General features: G+C 42.8%; 1 protein-coding gene across 1 annotated transcript in view; it reads right to left on the reverse strand.

Annotated features, from left to right (window-relative positions):
• UMODL1 (uromodulin like 1) overlaps positions 1–21742 on the reverse strand; it is a 66271-nt gene that overhangs the window by 13557 nt on the left and 30972 nt on the right. The window contains exons 10-16 of the mRNA XM_048865842.2: positions 21127–21264; positions 19758–20531; positions 14287–14544; positions 13675–13787; positions 5289–5502; positions 3123–3260; positions 892–1349 (exon numbers count right to left, since the gene is read on the reverse strand). Of these exons, the coding sequence (XP_048721799.2) occupies positions 892–1349; positions 3123–3260; positions 5289–5502; positions 13675–13787; positions 14287–14544; positions 19758–20531; positions 21127–21264 (2093 nt within the window). The remainder of the gene's footprint in view (positions 1–891; positions 1350–3122; positions 3261–5288; positions 5503–13674; positions 13788–14286; positions 14545–19757; positions 20532–21126; positions 21265–21742) is intronic.

Here is a 21742-nt window from a genome sequence, read left to right on the forward strand (position 1 = left end):
AGAAGTACGGGTGGCAATGTGAAAAATGATAGCTATCACTTTTCACAGCAGATTTACCTCCCGATTGCCGCCCTTACTTCTGCACTGCTGCTGTCACCCTGGGGCAGACAGCTGCAGATCTGCCACCCCAGTGCTAACAGCCAGAGCCCCACTGCCTCCAGGTGAGGGATTGGGGGGGAGGAGAGGGGATGGGAGGGGAAGGAGAGCCTGAGCCCAGGCGGTGGGGCTTCAGCTGTCAGCCCGGGGGCGGTGGGCCTCTGGCTGTGCCCTTTATACCCACCTCCACAGCTGTGCACAGCCCTTCTACACTAGTCCCACCTCCTGGGGCTGAGAGCCACAGATCTTCAAAAATAAATAAATAAATACATACTTAAAAACACACAGCTCACGCTTCCCTTGACACCTTCCCACGCCTCCCTTGGGAGGCCCGCCCCATAGTTTGAGAACAACTGAGTCTAGACCAATCAGTTCAGTCTTGCTTGGGTTACTTATGCATTTACATATTACATTAAACTTATTTCATTCAGACCCCAAATTTTAAATATGCCACAGCTCTGTGTACTGGCAGTGAGAAGTTAACAGAAGAAACGGGAGGGAACAACACTGCAGGCTGTTGGACCCCCAAAGGCTAGCAAATGGGTTTGATTGTGGGGGGTGCAATGAGGGTTTTGGTGTTGAGGACACAATCTTTACTTCCCACCTCCTTACTCCCCAGGTCAAAGTGGAGGTGATTTTACTTTGGGAATTGAAAGTGGGATTGAATTCTTTGTTCACCATTTCAGGAAACACCTGGCAGCAACAGACTGTGCCCCCAAGCCCAATCGCTGCCACTGCACTCTCCAGTGACAAGTACATTCGCCAGGTGTTTCTTCATCTGTTCAGGTGACTTACACTTTGTACTTCAGTTCCACATTCGTTCCACGCTGTCCACAGCACCACACGAGTGTCGTTGCTGAAGCGCACGTTGCAGTGAGGCTCCCCAAGATAGAGTGCAGATTCTGGGATAGATTCCTGCTGCAGAAATATCTTCTGAATGGCAATGACAATCTTCTCAATCTCACAGAACACTCTCACTGCATCCTTTAAGGATACCCCATGGGAAGATTTAGTGAGTGGCGAGGTAGTGACGTGTGGCGAGCTACGGGCATTCAACACAGATGCTGTGGAAGCACGTGGCATTGCGGTGCTAGAAAACATAGCATCCTCTTTAGCTTTGGTTTTAGCAGCAGATGAATCCTCTGTAGCAGGTGAAGACACATGAGCTGAAGTATGTGGACGTGTAACAGGTAAAGCTGTGCTGCCTACCTGTTTGCCATGTGCAGTGGTAGGACCATGGCTAAGAAGAAATGCTATGGAGCAACAAAAATAAAGGGATTGTAAATTACAGCTTCAAATCTGATTTCTTAAGAATAGTCAAATAAAAAAAACCCTTATCAGGAAACTTTCAATCACTGGTAGAAGAACTGCTGCTCTTCTTTCTTAACTGGTCATGGGTAATTACCTCAAAATACACTATTGCTTTTTTCTTAATTAAAAATAAAGACACCGGCAAGAAAAGACCAAAGATTCCATTTCTTTCTGGCTGCAATAATTTACACACTCACAATGTGTGTGTGTTCCCAGTGTCTCTTGGGGGCCAGATTTTCAAAATAGCTCACCTCCCATTTAGGCATCAGAATAAGTGGCCATAAGGGTAACAATAGGAGCTACTGGATGCAGAACACTTTTGAAAATCAGGCCCTTATTTTTGTCCCTAAATGAGAGCTGAGCTCTTTGTAAAATGTGGCTCCAGCTGTGAGTGCTGGGCACATGAATATCTGACCCTGGCCTGAGTTTTTTGGAGAATCTGGTTCTTGTTGCCCTGCAGCACAATAGTATTACAGCAGGTAGGTACTGTCTATAGATGTATGTAAGGAGCTTTACTGAGGAAGTTAGCAAATGTATGTCAGTAGGAGTTTTTTACTGGGGATAGGGAGGGATGAAAGAGAAGGAAACTGGGGGAGGTAGGAGGGGGATAGTCTGGGTACTGAACACAAAACTCCTTTCCCTCAGCCCCTTTTCTATCACAGGTTTTTGGGTTACCTGTTAGATTGCCCTATGATACTTTAATGATACCCACAGCCCTACTCTGCACCCATCTTTGATTTTAGAGGGAACCAACGTAATGATCTACATTCACATAACTAATACTGGATTTGTTTTGAATAGTGTGGATCCTATTATGCAATATTTTACTGAATTATATGCATGAATAGCATGCATTTGCCAATCCAAATTTTTTAAAAAATATATTTTCTAGGAAACCATCTTCATGTCTTCTGAGAATGTCCTAAATTGAAAAATTACTGATCTCATGGCAGGAAAAAGGATCCGGGAGCTCTTTCAGAAATGTCTTTCCCAAATCCTTATAATCACAGTGCTAAGAAAATGTCCTGATTTACTGAAACCTAACAAAGATAGGCATGTATTTACAATAGTTGAGATTTCAGCCAATACACAGAGTTCATCACTATGGTTACAAAAACAAATACAATCCATAGAAAAGTGGTTCAAAAGAACTGAAAGACCTGTTTTAGGTGAACAAATAAATTATTTGAGGAAAGGTGCCAGGAGTTGGATGCATTAACTAAAGACAAATCAATGAGTTATAACATCAGTATTTATCCATACTATAACTCATAACATAAACTGCTTCCACTCTGATTTAGTCTCTTATCTTCTATCTCTGATGTCCCTTCTATTACTCCTTATGAAAGAAAATAACTGGTACTCTCAACAATTCCATTTACCTTTAAGGGGGAAAATGAGAAAAGAGAAATCATTGCTAAAAGAAAAAAAATAAAAGAATGAACTGGGCCCATTAACTGTTCATACAGTAAACTTTTATGATAAAGCAAAAGTATAATAAATGCAATTAAATATAACAGAAATATGCAAAATACACTAAAATATACATATTTTTCAGTAGCATGTGGTCGAACACATTGAGCCAAAGTCATCCCTAGTATACCTCCATGGACCGCAGTGCAGTTCCAGCAGAAGTGGATGTAACTAAATGATTTTATGAAGACTCCATCATTATAATTTAAAATAAATCACTAGGTAATGAAAAACAATATTGCCTTCACAGTTTCTCCCAGGTCTCTCTGAATCGAGATCAGCAAATCCTTCATTACAGCTGCATTGATAGCTCCCATATGTGTTGTGGCATGATGCATCCGAGGAACAGTCATCTTCTTCTCTTTCACACTCATCATAATCTGTTGGGGTTTGGAGTTTTGGGTTTTTTATTAAAAAAAAAAAGAGAGAGAGAGCATTACTGGCATTGTGATTATTCCTTAACTGGAACTACCATCATGGTACCCAGGACACTAGTTCTCATTGCCAGCATCATGGCACCAACATGCGTGTTGTTTATCTGGGAGATTGTAACACACACAGTCCGGAAGCTGCTGATGCTAGCAGAGCAAGAATACTCAGTGCGTGGAAGGTCAGAATTAGCAAGAGCCTCCAGTGGCATTGCTGGCAGCTGATAATGGGAGGGCAGATCCCCTCAACCCCTTCCCCTCGGCACACCCAATTAATTCTCCCATCCCCCAAAACTGATAGCTGTCACAAGGGACTACTCCCAAACAGACTCTTCCATCCTACAGATTCAACACTCTTAAGAGGGAAGAGGGTGGTTGGTAATTTAAAGAATATTTGGAGCTGGTTGAAAAACAGGCCACAAAGTTTGGGAAAGTTTCATCAAATTGTTTTTCCATTCTTCGGCCAAAATTTAGAATTTCAAGGACAAATATTTGTTACAAATTTCAATTTTTGTACAGGTTCTACTCAGGATTGTGCATAAATGGAAACAGGCACAGGTGGGTTTCAAATTTCCCACTTGTTACTCTCACTAATCTGCATACTAACCACACCCCTAGAGGTGGCTCGTGTTAACTCTGTCCCTGAAACCCCTCAGACTAATGCCAGTTTCAGGGGGCATATATATCCCTGTCCTCACTGACGTGCTACCATGATATGGGCATTCTTTTATTATTAATGAGACACGTGTTGCTGGTTGTGGTGAAGGTGGAGAAAATGCACCTCCATGTGGTCAACAGCATGGATTTCTGTGCCTTATGTAAATCAGACTCTGTGCCATAGGAGAACATGTATTTTGTTTTTACATGCAGGAGATTCAAAACGAGTGTTCACAACCAAAAATGGGCACTAAAAATCCAAATAGATATAGAAATATCCAACCTGCACTCAGCTTTTGTAGACTTGCAGTGCACTACTTTCAGAGAAGAAACATTAAGGGCCATCTACCGCAGTGTGCAGATTGAAATGTAGCTGAGAGTATCAGAACTGTGGAATAGCTGAAGACCATTATGAACAACTCAATAAGAGTGTGTAGGCAGAACATATCTCAGTAAGAACCAGAGTTGGAGAAGGATGTCTTTAGGAAGGAGCAAAGAAAGTTACAAGAGACTGTGGTTCATTTATTCTAACCAAATGAAAGATGGGGGCAAAGAATAACAGATTGACCTTTTCTAATTACTTTGGGGCAGATTTTGCCACTTCTACTCACATGAGTAGCACTTTACTCCTCAAGTAGTCCCACTGAAATGTGAGTAAGTCTGCTAGAATCTGTCCCTTAGAAAACAATAACCTGATGAACGCTATGTAGCATGGCTTTATAAAGGACACAGAATGTCTGGCAAAATCGATAGCCTTCTTTGATTAAACGATTGTAAGTGTGGCAGGCAAGGAGAATGTACCAGATGGAATAAATCTATTTTAGTAAAGTTTTCCATACTGTCCTGCCTGCAATTCTAATTGAGAGGTTAGAACAACATTATTTGGATAAGCACGTTGTGGTGTAGATACAAAACTTGCTGATGTGTCATCAACAGAAGGATTAGAAATGATTTTATACAGAGACATCAATTTGAGGAGCTGTATAAAAAAGGATTCTACTGCAGTCAGTCAATGTACCAGTTTTATTTATCTTCTTTATCAATGATCTGTAAGAAGAAGGAAACTGTACAATAACTAGTGGTCCTAGTTAAACCAAACTGAGGGTCTACATCTGAGCCCTGCTACACCACACATCTCACTGTATCTTTTGAAGTTCTCTGAAAGAGCTCATGGGATGAACTGGCAGAAGTGCTAAGGAAAAGATCATGGGTTTTCATCCAGCACTTTCATAGAAGCTGTACTCTCAAAATCACAAACAAAATGACAGGTTTTATCCTGTTGCTAGTTTTGAAAAATTACAGTGATATAAAACTGCACCTTACCACGTATGGAGATGCTGTTGTTGTCAACTGTAAAATAGGAACTATTTTTAAAGACATCCTGAAAATCTGTGGAAAGGTGGTGGATATCCAAGTCTTTTGCAGTCAGTAAATCGAAACCTACCACTATGCTTCCATTAGTAACACTGGTTATCAGCATTTTTATCAAACCAAGATCCATTTCCTGAAGAAACTTAAGAGGCAGAGATTTCCGTACCTGTGATCAAAATATAATGCATGTGAACATGGGCAGAAGTATGAATTAAATTACATGCTGTGAAGATGACTCAGAATGCCCAAACATTACGCATAACTACCGTGCTTCATGTTCAGGACAGTGACAGCAGAAAATGGGCTTTTATTTAACTACTGAATTTTCTGAATACCACTGTTTGGCTTAAATATGTATTTAACGGTGAATATAAAACACAGGAATGATTCAGCTCAGGGCATACACAGGAGGAGATAGGCGTAGATATTGACAGGGGTCCCTGGTAACACTTAGCCTGCCAAGGAGAGAGATTCCATTGGTGCAATTCAGCCTCATTATTCCCTCCATCATGGGGCTTTTAAGGAGCCAGTGCAGCCCAATACTAAGAGGCTTTGGCTATGGAGGCAGCATGGGCAGAGTGGACTCAGGATGCCCAGATTCTGTGCATCTCTGCAGCAGTATCTGCCAACAATCTCCTCTGGAACCTCAACCCTATCTTATAGCTGCTCCTGCAGCACAAATCCTACGTGAATGTAGCAGCCATACCACCCCCTGCCCTCCCCCAGGGTGGATCTCCACAGAGGGCAAGCCTGGTAAGTTCCTCTGTGTATTACGAGTAAATCTGGCCTCCATCTGTACCCAATGATCAAATCAAAGGGGAAATAGAAAAACAGTTTCTCATGCTTTCAGGGTCTCCACGCAACCTCAGCCAAACTCAAAAATGTTTCACAGGAGTCTTCCATGGGGAGACTTGCACTGTCGCTGCAGATCCTAACTGCCAGCTGGACACATGTCCCAGGCTCCCACATTTCCCTGACAGCCTCGTGGCCAGGCCCGAAAATAACTAAAACAATCTGAAAGTGAATATTTAGCCTCAGAGAACTACAATTAGGGCAGTTGATCATGACTAATGATAATAAACACTTAATCGATATGCAGATGTTCTGGAATTTATATTGGACTGAAAAGAGCCTTTCCCAGTGACTATTGAACCTCCCCAATCACTAGGCTATAGCAACAATCTTTTGTACTACTTTGGATAGAAGGATGGTCTCGTCTCCACAGGACTGGAATTCATAGTTCTACTTCTGGCTGTGCCGCTGATTTGGATGCATGTGTTTGGACAAGCTGTTCCGCCTTTCTGTGCCTTAGCTTCCCTAGATATACCACGCAGGATAATACTGGCCTGTCTCTCAAGCTCTAGATAGGCTATGAGGCTGAAAATTAAATAACTTTGAATAGCACATTGAGATCACTGGATGGAAAGCACTACGTAAACGCAATGTGTTACTACTGATATTACCACATGGTTAAAGAGTTTAAACACCAGTAACAAGAGAGAGCAGACAATACATCCTATTTATTTCCTCTACTAATTTAGATGCAAACTGAGATGACCCATCCCAACCATGCTGCGTTCCAGAGGAGAAGCCTACAACAATAATACAGAGTTTCTGAGAGAGGCCGTAAGTTTTGTGCTGAGGAAAACTGGTAAAACTACTATCCATCACATAACTTTAAATACAATGATATGAAAGTCAGCTAGTTTGATAACATTTTATGTATCTGTCAGATTTAAAACCATGCACAATATATGTGCAAAGGATGTGCAGAACAAATATGGGAGAGAAATACTGTACACTGTTGACACAGCCTTATCTCTCTTTAAAGTTTGACTGCTGAGTACACTGCTGTTTCTATCTGCCTGTCAGACACTTCTAATATGCCACCAGTGTAATATCTAGATGCACTGAATTTTTCCATAAAGGACTCTGTTCTCCTCTTGTCCTTGCTTCAGAAGCTGCTCGGAGTATCCCTGGTGTTTCTTTTCCCCTCCTGTATTCTTTTCTGGTTTTGACCATCACTTGCTTTGTCATGTCTGAATTCAGACTGTGAGCTCTCAGTGGCACTTATTTGTGTCGGTGAATCCTAGGATATTTTTCACATTTGGAAATAGACAACTTACACCGAAATTTTCAAACCTGGATACCTAAAATTAGGCTTCGCATTCCACAGTAAGGTACCTTGTAATAATCAGTTCTCTATTGTTATTATTTATTTCACAGTAGCAAATGTGGAAAGAAGCTCATAGCCCCACTGTGCTAGGTGCTGTGCAAACAGAGCGAGACACAGTCCCTAATTCAATGAGCTTACACTCTAAGACAACAAGACAGACAAATGCCGAGACAAACCTAAGACATGCACTGTCCTCCTGACGTACGTACATCACTCCCATTAGCTTCAAATGAGAATGCCAAGAGGAGGAAATATCCCAAGTTGTAGAACTTGAGATTTCATTGCTTCAGAGGGGTGATTACCCTGCTTGTGCACATCTACTCCTGCTAGCTCTCCTCAAGCTAGCACGAGTATGACTAGCAATGTAGCTGCAGTAGCACGAGTAGTGGCCGTGGAGGTATGGCTGAGTTGTGCTGACTACTGAACTACCAGTTTCAGGTGGGATTGTACTTGGCATGGTTAAGCCAAGCCTCTGCTGCTACTGTCTATGCAACCATGGCTGCACTACTATTTAGAATCATGCTAACTCGAGTATGTGTGTGTAAGCAAGGGAATCACCCCTCTAACTCATAGTGTAGACAGTCTCAAAATAATAATTCTTGCCCTTTGCTTGCAAGATCCTCTATTTAAATTCCCTCATTCCTATATCATAGAATCATAGAACTGGAAGGGACCTCGAGAGGTCATCTAGTCCAGTCCCCTGCACTCATGGCAGGACTAAGTATTATCTAGTCGGTCCCTGACAGGTGTTTGTCTAACCTGCTCTTAAAAACCTCCAATGATGGAGATTCCACAACCTCCCTAGGCAATTTGTTCCAGAGTTTAACTACTCTGACAGTTAGGAAGTTTTTCCTAATGTTCAGCCTAAACCTCCCTTGCTGCAATTTAAGCCCATTGCTTCTTGTCCTATTCTCAGAGGTTAAGAAGAACAATTTTTCCTCCCTTCTCCTTGTAACAACCTTTTACATACTTAAAAACTGTTATCATGTCCCCTCTCAAGCCTTCTCTTTTCCAGATTAAACAAACTCAATTTTTTCAATTTTCCCTCATAGGTCATGTTTTCTACACCTTCAATCAATTTGTCCACATCCTTCCTGAAATGTGGCGCCCAGAACTGGACACAATACTCCAGTTGAGGCCTAATCAGCGTGGAGTAGAGCAAAAGAATTACTTCTCGTGTCTTGCTTACACCACTCCTGCTAATACATCCCAGAATGATGTTCACTTTTTTTGCAACAGTGTTACACTGATGGCTCATATTTAGCTTGTGGTCCACTATGACCCCCAGATCCCTTTCTGCAGTTCTCCTTCCAAAGCAGTCATTTCCCATTTTGTATGTGTGCAACTGATTGTTCCTTCCTAAGTGGAGTACTTCGCATTTGTCCTTATTGAATTTCATCCTATTTACTTCAGACCATTCTCCAGTTTGTCCAGATCATTTTGAATTTTAATCCAATCCTCCAAAGCACTTGCAACCCCTCCCATCTTGGTATCGTCGGCAAACTTTATAAGTGTACTCTCTATGCCATTATCTAAATCATTGATGAAGATATTGAACAGAATTGGACCCAGAACTGATCCCTGCAGGACCCCACTCATTATGTCCTTCCAGCATGACTATGAACCATTGATAACTAACCACTTTTGCACCCACCTTATGGTAGCTCCATCTAGGCTGCATTTCCCTAGTTTGTTTATGAGAAGGTCATGCGAGACAGTATCAAAAGCCTTACTAAGGTCAAGATATACCACATCTACCACTTCCCTTCTATCCACAAGACTTGTTACTCTGTCAAAGAAAGCTATCAGGTTGGCTTGACACAATTTGTTCTCAAATCGTATCAAACCATCAAGCTCTCAAGTGAGCAGCATTTCATAGATCAATGTTTACGAGGTAGACAAAGAGCAGCTTTGCTATTTTCAGGCTATTTCTCCATTATGGGCTATATTGGGAAAGGCACGGCTACGAGTAAGTGGTTCAGGACAGCCACAATTCCTTCCCCACTCCCCCTTGCTCCTGGGCCAGGGGAGTAAACTGACATATTTTACAGGGTGCAGCTTCTCCCCTCCCATTGGTCCAGCTCTGCTCTCCAATGCATTAAGGGTAGAGACAGGATTCACCCATTCCCCACCTACTCGCTCTTGGAAGGAATATCCAGGGTGCCACACCAGACCTGGACTCAAAATCCAAGAAACTTTTACTTGGCCAAACAGTGGGGTGGGGCCTTTCTGCCCTTTACTTTGAAACATCATGAAAGATAAGGCAAAAATCTAGCCTTAAGTTTTCATCTTTCATAATTGTTCTCTGAATTACAGTAATTATGTCTGCAATCTTCCCTTGGACTTTCCTCAGCATTCACCAATATTCCCTTCTCACAGTTAGCTTTGTTTTGTGGACTCCATTTTAATGGAGGTTTTATTTTAATTTTATTTTATTTTATTCAGAGCTAAGCACCAGGAAAACATCATGGTTATGTTCACATTATAGTTAGCCACATCACAGTTAGCCACTAGGTGACACTATTGGCCTCGCTCTTCAGGTTACTGCATGATTTAACAATGCCCTACCATTAAAATAATACATGATAAAAGCGGGAGGCAGAGGGAGCGCCATGGTATATGAAATGAAAGGACATTTCTTTCTCTGACTTTTTAAAGGAAATAATTATATTAAAAAGGAAAATCCATCCCTCTACTTTGAGGTTTTACTACCAGAAAATAAATCTAGCTATACCACATTCAGTCTTCTTAGCATATGCACAACATGCTTCAAGTGGCATGCAAACAGATTCATCACTGAATTTGGTCTGCTGGTTAGATCAGGTTACGAAGGAAACACCAGGAACTCCTAAACAGAACAGGTAAAGGATATGCCTACACTGCGAGTGAAGGTGTCACTGTAGCATGGGTAGGCATATCCATGATACCTGCGGTAGCTAGATTAAAGCTAACAATAGTCGCATAGATGTGGTGGCATAGGATTCAGCACAGGCTAGCTATCCAAGTAATAGCCTCTGGGGAACCTGGGTATGTACGGGGTCAGCTAGCCCACCCTGAAGTGCATGCCACTGTGTTTTCACTACTTTTGTTACCTGTGCTACAATTACACCTTCCCTTGCAGTATAGTACATTGAAAGGTAAAAAGCAAAAGGCACATTACTGTCAAAAGGAGAGTTACAAGAGAGGAGGAAAACACTGGCAAAACTAACAGCTACAACATGAGATGGGAACCCCCTTTGGTAAAGCAAGAAAACCAGGAGGGAGATAAACCCAAAGTTAAGAAGCAGCCCTCATGGAGGAGCCCAGGGAAGCCACGCTGAAATGCTAGTGAAATTAAAGGAGCCTCAGTAACATGGCTGGAGGTCTGGTGCTGTTGAGGGGTAAGAGACAGAAATAGGTTCAGAGTGGAGGAGCTGTCTGTGTGGATGGCAGTAGTAATTTCTGAAGGGTACTGGTTAGAGATAATAGCCACCCTGCCAATAGATCCAGGGCAAAATGCCAGCAATACATGAAATAGCTAATCTGGGCACTTCTAGACACATACGTAGGGAGTCCTGTTGAGCAGGGAAGAATTAGAATTGCAACAAAACCTTGGAGACTGATAATAAAATGAGTAAGAGGCTATTTTAACAGAATAGGCTATTGTATTTAGGATGGCGGGTACCAATCCTTCCCACCTCTTACTCTGCCCCCACACCCCTGCTGTCCTCACCGACTGCATTTTATGATGGGGCCAACTGGAAGAAAAGTGCAACCAAGTCCAGCACTAATAGACTTGAGTCCATGTCACCCAGACCACCCCCGCAACTGCCACTAACTGCCATCCTTCTTGGTAGTCTCAACAGAGAGGCTGAGGAACGTACCCAGAGACAGAATGACCCTCTCACTCCCAAGGACAGTTCCTCCAAGCCAGGCTTAAGGTGTGTAACACTGGCAGCCCCAGCTGAGCACCCCCCAGGGCCAAAGGTCACTCTACATCACCCTGCCTCTGTTTTTCCCCTCTTCAGGGTCCTTTAAGAACACACTCAGTTCAAATAATCCCCTCCTGAGGGCCAATTTATTGTGTACTTAGGGTGCAGACTGGCTCACTAGGCCCCAACCCCAGTTCAGCGTCTCTCTCCTGATAATTCAAAAAACCACAAACTCATAGGGTTTTCAACCCAGTTTCAGCTGGGTACAGCCCCACCTCCCTGAGGGACTATATTTAATCTTCCCAGCACTGCCTTCTCCACTTTTCTTCCAGTTGGCCCCTTCCGACTGGGCCTTTGCATCGTCTCCCCCTCCCAGGCCAGGCCTCCCTGCCTGGAGAGTTTTACTCACTCTCTCCTGCTTCTTGAGCTTTCCCCCCCTGCTGACTCAAGGCCTTGCAGTTTCCTGGGCTTCAACCCTTCACTGCAACATCCTGCTCTTTTTGTACTGGCAAAGCTAACTTAAACTGGGGCCTGATCCTGCTCTTAAAATCAGTGGGACTTTTCCCATTTACTTTAATGGGATCAAGGTCTGGACCTTACATCCCGAAAAGAAAATTGTAAAGTTCTTTTTATTTTCCAGACTCTCTCTTCTTTGACAGATAGGAACACAAGAATTGTCATAAGACTCTATCAGGAGGAAGAATATTTTGCCTCGGGCAGTGGCTTATGTCTAATGGTTCACAGATGGAAGGGAAAGACTCCATAAATACCTGGCCAGTAGTATTGTTGGAAGGAACAATTATTTCCTTATTTTCACAGGTGATCAACTTAAGCCTAAAGCAGGGGTGTGACCTAGCTTACACTGTGTGTCCTAGCTTACATTGCTATCAATTTTACTTTAATTTCGCTACCTAATCTTTTTAAAGATAAACTACTTATGTTAATGATCTTCTGAAGCAGAGAAGTTGATTGTATGCTGCATGAAGATAAAATATTTCATTTTATCCATTGTAATAAAATTTGAAAGGGACAGGAACTGGGACAAGGCCTTGATCAAGGTTCTAATATCCAAAATAGCCTGAAACATATAACAATGATGAATAAGAGGGAGGTCAGTGGATACTTGCTGCATTTTTACTTTGCATGAACATGTCACTTTCATTTTACGGCTGTTGAACAAGTATTGCTAGGATGTGTCAGCCTGAGGCCTAAACAGCTTCAAGAAAGCTGTGACCCATTGACTGCACATAGGGAAGGTGTAAACTAGCAACAGTGGGAAGTTATTTTATACTTTACACATTCTCTCTCAATAAGAATTCCCCTGTATTTTCATGCTGCGTAGAGCATTCTTCACTTTCTATCCTGAACTCTTCCTGAGCATGGTTAAACTGTTGCCACTTTGCATCCCAGAGATGGCTGTTTTTCAGGGATACTTAAAGTGTTTTGCTGTCTTTGGATGAAAAGCTCTAGAATGGTCAATCACGAATTTATCAGTGTCAGTATTAATCTCCCAAACAACGTTTCAGTAATGCACACTGGTGAGAGGAGACAGACAGCTGGAATATGTCCAATGGTTTTCCAGTGTAAAGGGACCTGTGTGTTTGTTGAATAAATGCCAAAAGGAACAACAAAGACAAACAATTGATGGATTAGCCAAAAAATAAGAAAAGGAGGGTGGCACCTCCAAAGGAAGTCCCTCTGAATTACAAGACTGTTAAAGGAGATAAATAGATCTTCCAAGGTAGTTTGGTATTCTGTGCCCTAATTAAATGTGATATTAAAGCTGACTTAATAAAGGGAGGGGGAAATAGGCTGTAAAATTAGGGGATATGAAACAGGATAATAATAAAAATCAGTACTATATCAGACATGTGTGTATCTGAGAAAGGACAACAACAGAATTAATTTGCACTGATATAGTGCCTTGCAGTCCAAAGATCTCTAAGTGCTTCAACAACATTCATTAGCCCCTCAAAACTTGCCTATGAGTTAAGTCTGCTTGATTATCCCCATGTAACTGATGGGGAAATTGAGGCACAGAGAGCCAGGAATAAACTCCCAAACTTTTGATTCCTGGGCTCATGCTCTAACCACTGCACCATGCTTCCTTTTTTTTTCTAATGTAATCAATAGGTCTCAATTCATTTCGGTATATGGGGATACATATATGGTACAGAACCATCATTGGCCAATCATATTCCTCATTTTATGAAGCCCATTTACAAATAATGACCATTTTAAATCAACTTACTTCACCAAGAAACAGCTGTATAAAATTACGATACTGTTCACTACTTGCATTGCTCAAGCCTGCAGTATATTTCATATTTGTTATTCTTACTGATCCATTCAGTTTTTGAACAGCTGCAAAATCAGAAAACAGTTATTTAGAAGAATGTGATCCACAGACCAGTGGTGTTCTGAAGAAAGCTGTCTGGCACATGGCATAGGTACTCCTCCTAGTTTCTACCTGCTGAATCGGGTCAAACTAACGTAAATAGTTTCCCAGTATTACTTTCCCACAGAAGCAACTCCTGTAATTGCTACAGAGATGTCCCATGCCTATGAATGGGAAGGGAGGAGATCCACAAGACATGATTTATATCAATGGTACCACTCCAGTGCCAGCCTCAAGCGTTGACTTCATACCACTGTTAAATTTGCAGTCATTGTCAGCCCATTGTTTTCTACCTGACCACACATCCAACAGCTGCCACTAAATCATCCTTAGTATGTCCACCAAACCCTGTCCTGGCCATGCGTTCTCTTATAAATAGAAGTCCATTTCCCCCATTGACTTCAGTGGCATTAAGAGCTGACCCTTTAAGAAGCAATCATAAGAGTTGTTTCTAAATGAAATTACCAGTCTTTACTTTCTGGCGTGCTGGTTTACTTTCCTTCCCACAGACTTTTGTCACGATTTCAACGGTGTACAAGATCCCAGGTTCTAGCCCTGACACTGTCAGACTCGTGCTCTCAGTTTGAGCCTCCCATATTAGCTGTTTTTCCTGAAGCAGTAGAAATCGGAAAGCAGGATTCAGTGCAGAATCTGTGGACCAGGTTACATGAAAGCTGATGCTAGTCACATTGGAGAAAATAATCCTTTGAGCTGGGACAGGTACTGGGAAGAAAAGAAATCATCATCAATCAAACCTCTGGGATAAGCAGGGAAAGTACCACATTTATCTTAGAACTAGCGATTGAAGCAGGCGTTCTCGACCCCACAATGATTCTGATGCAGAAGGAATGCCTTTAAAATTAAATGATAGATTATTGGAATTTAAGCATTTTTACTCAGTGTGTCTGCTGCAGTTTGTCTTGCAGCCTTGGAATGGATTCTAGAAAGTATCTGACTTGAATGACCATTACTTAGGTAATTTTCAATATTAAAATATCTGCATGTAAATTTTAACAAATAAAACAAGTCTAATATTAGCTAAAGCCTGTACTGATAGCAGGCTAAGCAAGATTAGATAAGGAGAGTATTTGGATGGGTAAACTCCAGGGCAGAGATGTTGCACCAGGGAGATGCTATGGGACCCTTGACACACAGAGCAGGGGGGGTGGGTTCCTCAAAAACCCTGTACTTCCTGCCTCAAGCCAGCAGATGCTGTTATGATGTTTCCTCTTCTCAGTCACGGTAGCTAGCAGCAGGCCCTTGGCTGTCCCCTTTCTCAGCTTTCATTATCTTCAGAGGAGGCAGCAAGGACAGGAGAAGCAGCCATCCAGCCAACATCCTGTGTGCTGTGCTAGGCAGCTTCACAAAGCACAAAGCTTCACGAAGGGACTCAGGAGAGGGGGCTGGGGGCAGAGCTGGCCTTACCATGAGGCAAACTGAGGCGGCCTGCTCAGGTGCCAGACTGTGGGCGGGGGGGGCGCCACTAGGACCCAGAGTGTAGAAAATTGTGTCTGCTGCTGGGGCATATGTATTCTCTCCGCTCTAGATGCACAGAGATGGTGGAGTGCTGTGCTGGAGGAAGGAGGGCACAAGAGATATAACAGGCAGGCAGGAGAAAAGGTGAGAGGGAATAACAGAAAGCAGCAGGAGCTGCAGGGAGAGAGAGGAGGAGGAGTCTCTTATGTAACTCTCTTGCACCCCCAGGAGCCTGGACTGATTAACACGAGTTTCTCAGGGAGCTTCCTGTTTCCTGCTGCTTCCCTGAACCCACTTGAGGAGAACAGGCAGTCAACTGAAGCAGTAGGAGCCAGTTAGGCCCTTAAGATGCTGATATCTTCCCTCACTCAGGCTCTGCTACCAGCCTGCTTATTTGTCCCCTTCACTTGAGTGTTGAGAGCCACTATAGCTGGCACAGAACAGCAGTCATGAGTGAAAGAAGAAAACGCCCCTCTGGGGCAGCATTCAGAAAAAGAAAGAAAGCAAAGGAAGCTTTTCTATCTAAGCAGGAAGGAGCTCTCCTGAGATACATAGACACAAATGTTCATGGTGAGCCTTCCAGCCCCAGTGAGGATGTGAGTGGTAAGGAGATGCCTGATCTTCCAGTTAGTCAGAGTGCATGTGACCTGGCAGCTACTGCAGCATCCATATCTCCATCTCAGATGGATGTAACCATGCACAATCCTGAAGAAAAGTGTAGATCAGAGAAGAGTGTGATGGAGGCGCAAGAAACAGCTGCTGCTGAGTTTAGTTCCTTAAGTCTAGATGATCCAGGACTGTGGACCCACTTGAGCAGTAGCCTGAGTGACTTCCTTGTAGTGCATGGGACACAGCAAGTGAAAAACTTCATGTTCCCCAAAGACAATGAAAATAGAAGTTTCTATCCAACACATTACTGGTGTGAAATCCCCAATGGTGACAAAGCGGAGAGGCCATGGCTTATGTCAGGGGTCCCCAATGCGGTGCCCGCGGGTGCAATGGCGCCCGCCAGGGCAGTTGTGTGCGCCCGCAGGACACTGCACCACCAAAATGCCACCGCCGAGTGCGGCCACTGGAGAACCGCCCGCTGAAATGCCACCGAGAAATGCATTTCTGCGGCGATGCTTCTTTTCACTGCCACTTTTCGGCAGCATTTTGGCGGCAGGGTCTCTGGCAACCGCCCAAGCCTTCTGGGAATAGAAATGTGCTATTCCCACAGAAAGGTTGGGGACCACTGGCTTACGTACCCAAAAACCCAGAATGCTGCATACTGGTTTTGTTGCAAACTCTTCCAGTCTAATGTTCCAGCCACGTTGGGTTCTACAGGAACAAAGGACTGGAAAAATCTGGCTAGAAATCTGGCATGCCATGAGAAGGCAGCAAATCACCAGAGAGCATTCCATAGGTGGAATGAGCTTGAGATGAGACTAAGGTTAAAGGCCACCATAGATAATCAGCATCAAGAGAAGACTGCATCAGAGTCTCTTTACTGGCAAAATGTTCTGAAAAGGCTAATTGCCATTGTGATAATGCTTGCTACCCAAAACCTAGCACTGCGTGGCACTTCAGATCAGCTGCATGTGCCAAACAATGGAAACTTCCTTAAAATTGTGGAGCTGATGGCTGAGTTTGATGCTGTACTCCAGGAACATCTAAGAAGAGTCACCACCCAAGAAATGTACACACACCACTACCTTGGAAAAACAATTCAAAATGAGATCATACAGTTACTGGCAACAAAAGTCAAACAGAAGATTGTGGCTTATCTGAAGTCAGCAAGATATTACTCTGTTATTCTGGACTGCACACCTGACATCAGCCATACGGAACAAATTACGTTAATGGTGCAGTTTGTAACAACAACAGAACCCAGTGAAAAGGCCCCTGCAATGGTGATTGTCAGAGAGCATTTTCTAGAATTTATTGACATTGATACTACAGGAGCTGGTATGACAAATGTGCTTCTTATAAAGCTGAATGATACGGGAATTGCGATAGCTGACATGAGAGGTCAGGGCTACGATAATGGTGCCAACATGAGAGGAAAGAACAGAGGAGTGCAGACACGAATCCATGAGTTAAACCCTCGAGCTTTTTTTGTCCCATGCAGTTCTCATTCATTGAGCTTGGTGGTCAGTGATCCAGCATCAGCTTCTAGTGAGGCTGCTGAATTTTTTAATGTAATTCAAAGCATCTGTGTATTTTTCTTTGCATCAACTCATCGATGGCAAATTTTGAAGCAACATCTGTGAACATCCTCTCTGACACTGAAACCACTTAGTGCCACACGATGGGAAAGTCGAGTGGAGGCGATAAAGCCTAACAAACACCAAACTGGGAAGATAGATGATGCCATAGTTGCCATTATGGAGGATAATGCTATGACAGGAACTGTTTGCGGGAGAACAGTGGCAGAGGGAAATGGAATCACCAGAAACATACATAACTTCAAATTTCTGTGCGGCTTAGTGTTTTGACATGACATACTGTTTGAAATAAATGCTGTAAGCAAGAGACTCCAAAGTGTTGACCTTGATATATCTGGAGCAATGGAAGAACTGGACAAAGCAAAGTCATACCTACAGTCTTACCGGTCAGATGAGAGATTTCAAAATGTTCTGAAGAGTGCACAGAAGTTGGCAGAGGAACTTCACACTGAAGCTATTTTCCCACCCATTCAAGAATACAAGAGTCACCAAAGAAGATGACATTTTGATTACAAGGCATGGGATAATCCCATAAGAGACCCCAAACAACAATTCAAAGTTGAATTCTTTAACCAGGTGCTAGATTGTGCAATACAGTCAGTTGAAGAACGTTTCATGCAGCTCAAGGAACACATCAGTATATTTGGGATGTTGTATGATATTTCAGAACTCCTCACTATACCTGAAGAAGGCCTACACCAGCAATGCAGGACACTAGAGACAGTATTGACATATGATGACATGCGTGATATTGATACGAGTGATTTAGGTGATGAACTGAAAGCCCTTTCAAGATACATTTCAGCAGGATCAATTCCAAAGGCTGCTCTGGAATATATGTGCACAAATAAGATGACCACCCTCTTTTCAAATGCTTTTGTTGCTCTGAGCATACTTTTAACATTTCCTGTAACAGTTGCCAGTGGAGAACGCAGCTTCTCCAAGCTGATGTTAATAAAAACATGTCTACGCTCCACAATGACACAGGAGAGGCTGGTTGGCCTTGCAACCATCTTAATAGAACATGAGCTGGCCCAGACTGTGGACCTTCAGCAGGAAGCAGTTCAAATCTTTGCAACCAAGAAGGAATGGAAAGCACGACTTTGATTATTCAAACAGATAAAAATGTCAGTGTTTACTATGCAGACAAGAAAAGTTACATTTGCTGTTCAGGCGTTTGAAAGTTAAGTGTTACTTAAAATTTATGAACAAGGCATTTTAAGTTGTTAGTTCTCCTTTATTGGGGTAGGTAGCAGAGCAGTACCGTGAGAGGGTAGAACAGGAAGAAGGCAGAATTGAGACCTTTCAAAGTTTTGGCCCAAGAGAGGGAGCATGGGGGATTCATTTGAGCTCCCTGCCTCAGGTGCCAAAATGTTGTGGGCCGGCCCTGGCTGGTGGTGGTAAGTGGCAGAAGGGATGAGGGGATTCAAGAGAGCAGAGAGAGGCGAGGGTGGGACCCCAGGAACGAGTGGGAGAGAGTTTCCAAGAGATAAAATGAGGCCCAAGGAGGTAGGTGGAAAGGTGGAAAATTCATAAGAACCATTGTAGTACATCTCCCCAGATCCAAACAGATCATGCCTCCTCATTGCCCTAAATCACTCTTCATTAGAAGTCTTCATAAAGTTGCTCTCAGATCTCCACACACTTCCGCTCTTTGCTGGGGTTTTCAGGAGTCCGGCTGACCCTTGCCTGACTGGCAACTTTTAGGGAAGTACAAGATCAGACCATCTCTCGCCACCCACCAAGTTATACAGACCCCTCAACCTGTGGGTAGCCTACCTTCTCCTGTGCCAGGGAAAAACTCCCTCAGCTGGCAAAGGGACTTTAATAGTCTTTGTAGGCTGCAGCCTACAAGTGTCATAGCAAGAGAGAGGATCCCTCCCCAGATCATTGAGGCCTAAGAGGTTTATCATAATGTTAAATGGAGCAACATTTAAGGTGTTACATGAATCACCTCACTGTTTTTGAGGACAACTTCTAAAGTGTTACAAATCGATGAAACTACATTACTATCAAAACATTGGAAGGTTCGGTTATTTTGGCAATGCTCTGACATGCTTATTTAGAAAATTGCACCTAAGAATAAAGCCAAGCCTACAAGAAAATATATAGTTCAAAAAGACAAACTAAATTTTGGTCAATCCCATCCCATACCCAAATACATACACAACTACGCATTTTTCAGAACCCTGACTTCTTTCTTCTTGTGAACAATTACCAAGCATCCAGGATAGTGCTGTGATGCATACTTACTACAGTCTGTGGTCGGGAAAGTAGTTGCACTGAAAGCTGGTGGTGAGAAGTCAGGGGAAACAGGTGGCACTGAGGATGATTCTTTAGGAGATGTCTCAAACCAAGAGTTGCTAACTTTTCTGATCTCTTCATGTACATCAAGGGTGGAATTTATGGTATAAATTGTAGGGTTTTCTGTAGTAGGCAGGGATGTACTGGAGCCATCCTGAGAACTTGCTTCAGGAACCTGGAGAGGTACGTGGGTCTCTCCAATAGATTTATTTCTCACAACAGCAGAAGTTGTATTTGAAACCATATATAATATGGGCAATGGTGAAGTGTGCCGCTCTTGACTGGTTGCATCCATGGATGCATTGGTAACAGTAGTCAGTGGCTGTGGTGCAGCAGTTAAAGTCTCTTCCATAGAGTTTTCAAGTGATGCACTTACATCTTTCCATTGTTCTGTCACCACGACTAGTGTTTTGATGGTTGTTGGACCCTCCGTACCAATTGTCCTATTATTTCTTTCAAATCCAATTGATGATATCATGCCTTGTCTCTGAGTTACTGGAGGACTGCTGATGGAAGAATGACTGCTTGATGCTTGTGTGCCACTTGATGGTAGCAGAGTAGGTATATTTAATGTGGTACTCCTCTTGGAGCTGAGAGTAGTCATTGTTCTTATTTCAGTGATTGCTGGTGAAGCATGCAGTCCAGTACTTGTTTCAGGTGGTATTTCTGTCCCGCCTGATTCATATAGGGGCATTGTTTCAGTAACTGGGTTCACAATTTCACCTGTAACAACATTGTTATGACACTGAAATGGACGTTCAAACCAAAGGAATAAAACATTAGAACATTCCCTATTTTATTTTAAAATCTATCAGATCATTTTAGTGACATGTAAGTAAGACGTGTGTATTTCGTTAACACATTTTACCCAATAAGCTACTCAAAACAGGATCTGGTAGTGTGGTTTACTGCTCTGCCTTGCTACACAAGAGAAGCAGATTCAATTCCTGGTCTCCCTTTCTTCTGGTCAGCAGGACATGGATCACCACTGAGAAGAGCACTTAGCTCCTGGGATGCACAGGAACTCATTACTCAAAAGCCACCCTTCTGGCTGATTAAGGAGTGATACTGAGAGGTTCCAAAGGGAGACCTACCCAGTTCTCCCTTCCTGGGAAGGATGGTGGTCACAATGCAGGCCCTTGAGCATAGGAGACGGTACACTGTATGCTCCTAGGGCAAGGACCTTGCCTTATAGACATGTGTAAAGTACTGTGCACACATTCTGCACTATATAAACGATAGATGACAATAAAAATAAAGTGGAGGTGGCAAAATGACGTGTTCCAGCTTTTCCTGAAAAAAGAAACTAAATGCTCACCTTCACAGTTTCTCCCAGGTCGAGATGGATTGGTATCCATGGTTGTCTTACATCTGCACATGTATGATCCCATTAAATTGATACACTCTGCATACATACAGCAGTCATTCTCTGAACGAGATGCACATTCGTCCCAGTCTGTAATGCCAAAACCAAAGTGTCAGTAAAACAATCTCTTTTCTGGCTGAATTGAGTTATAACTACAAATAATCACAAAATACTCTTGCGCTTATTTATATAGTTCTCTGTCCTCACAGTTTATCTGAGATCCCAGGTTTGAGTGACTCAGAACATTGTCTGATCTTGATATCCTTGCAGATCAAAATTTTTTTAAATGGGTGTCCTAGTCAGGAAAAGATTTTTGTAAAGGGGATTATTTAGATTTTTGTCATAGATTTAAAACAAGACATACTGTAAGCTTGAACCAGAGAAAGTTGGTTGGGCATTAGAAAATACAATGTGTATTTACACCAGAGAAACAAGTTACTCTGGAGCATACACTCCACTGAATTCAGTTTACTACATCTCATGAGATTTCATGTACCAATGAAGTTACAACCCACGGATGCCTCTGGACCAGCAAGTCCACTGGAAATTTACTAAGGTTTAAACAGAA

Source organism: Caretta caretta, chromosome 1 (assembly GCF_965140235.1).
Source record: "Caretta caretta isolate rCarCar2 chromosome 1, rCarCar1.hap1, whole genome shotgun sequence".
Classification (NCBI taxonomy): Eukaryota; Metazoa; Chordata; order Testudines; family Cheloniidae; genus Caretta; species Caretta caretta.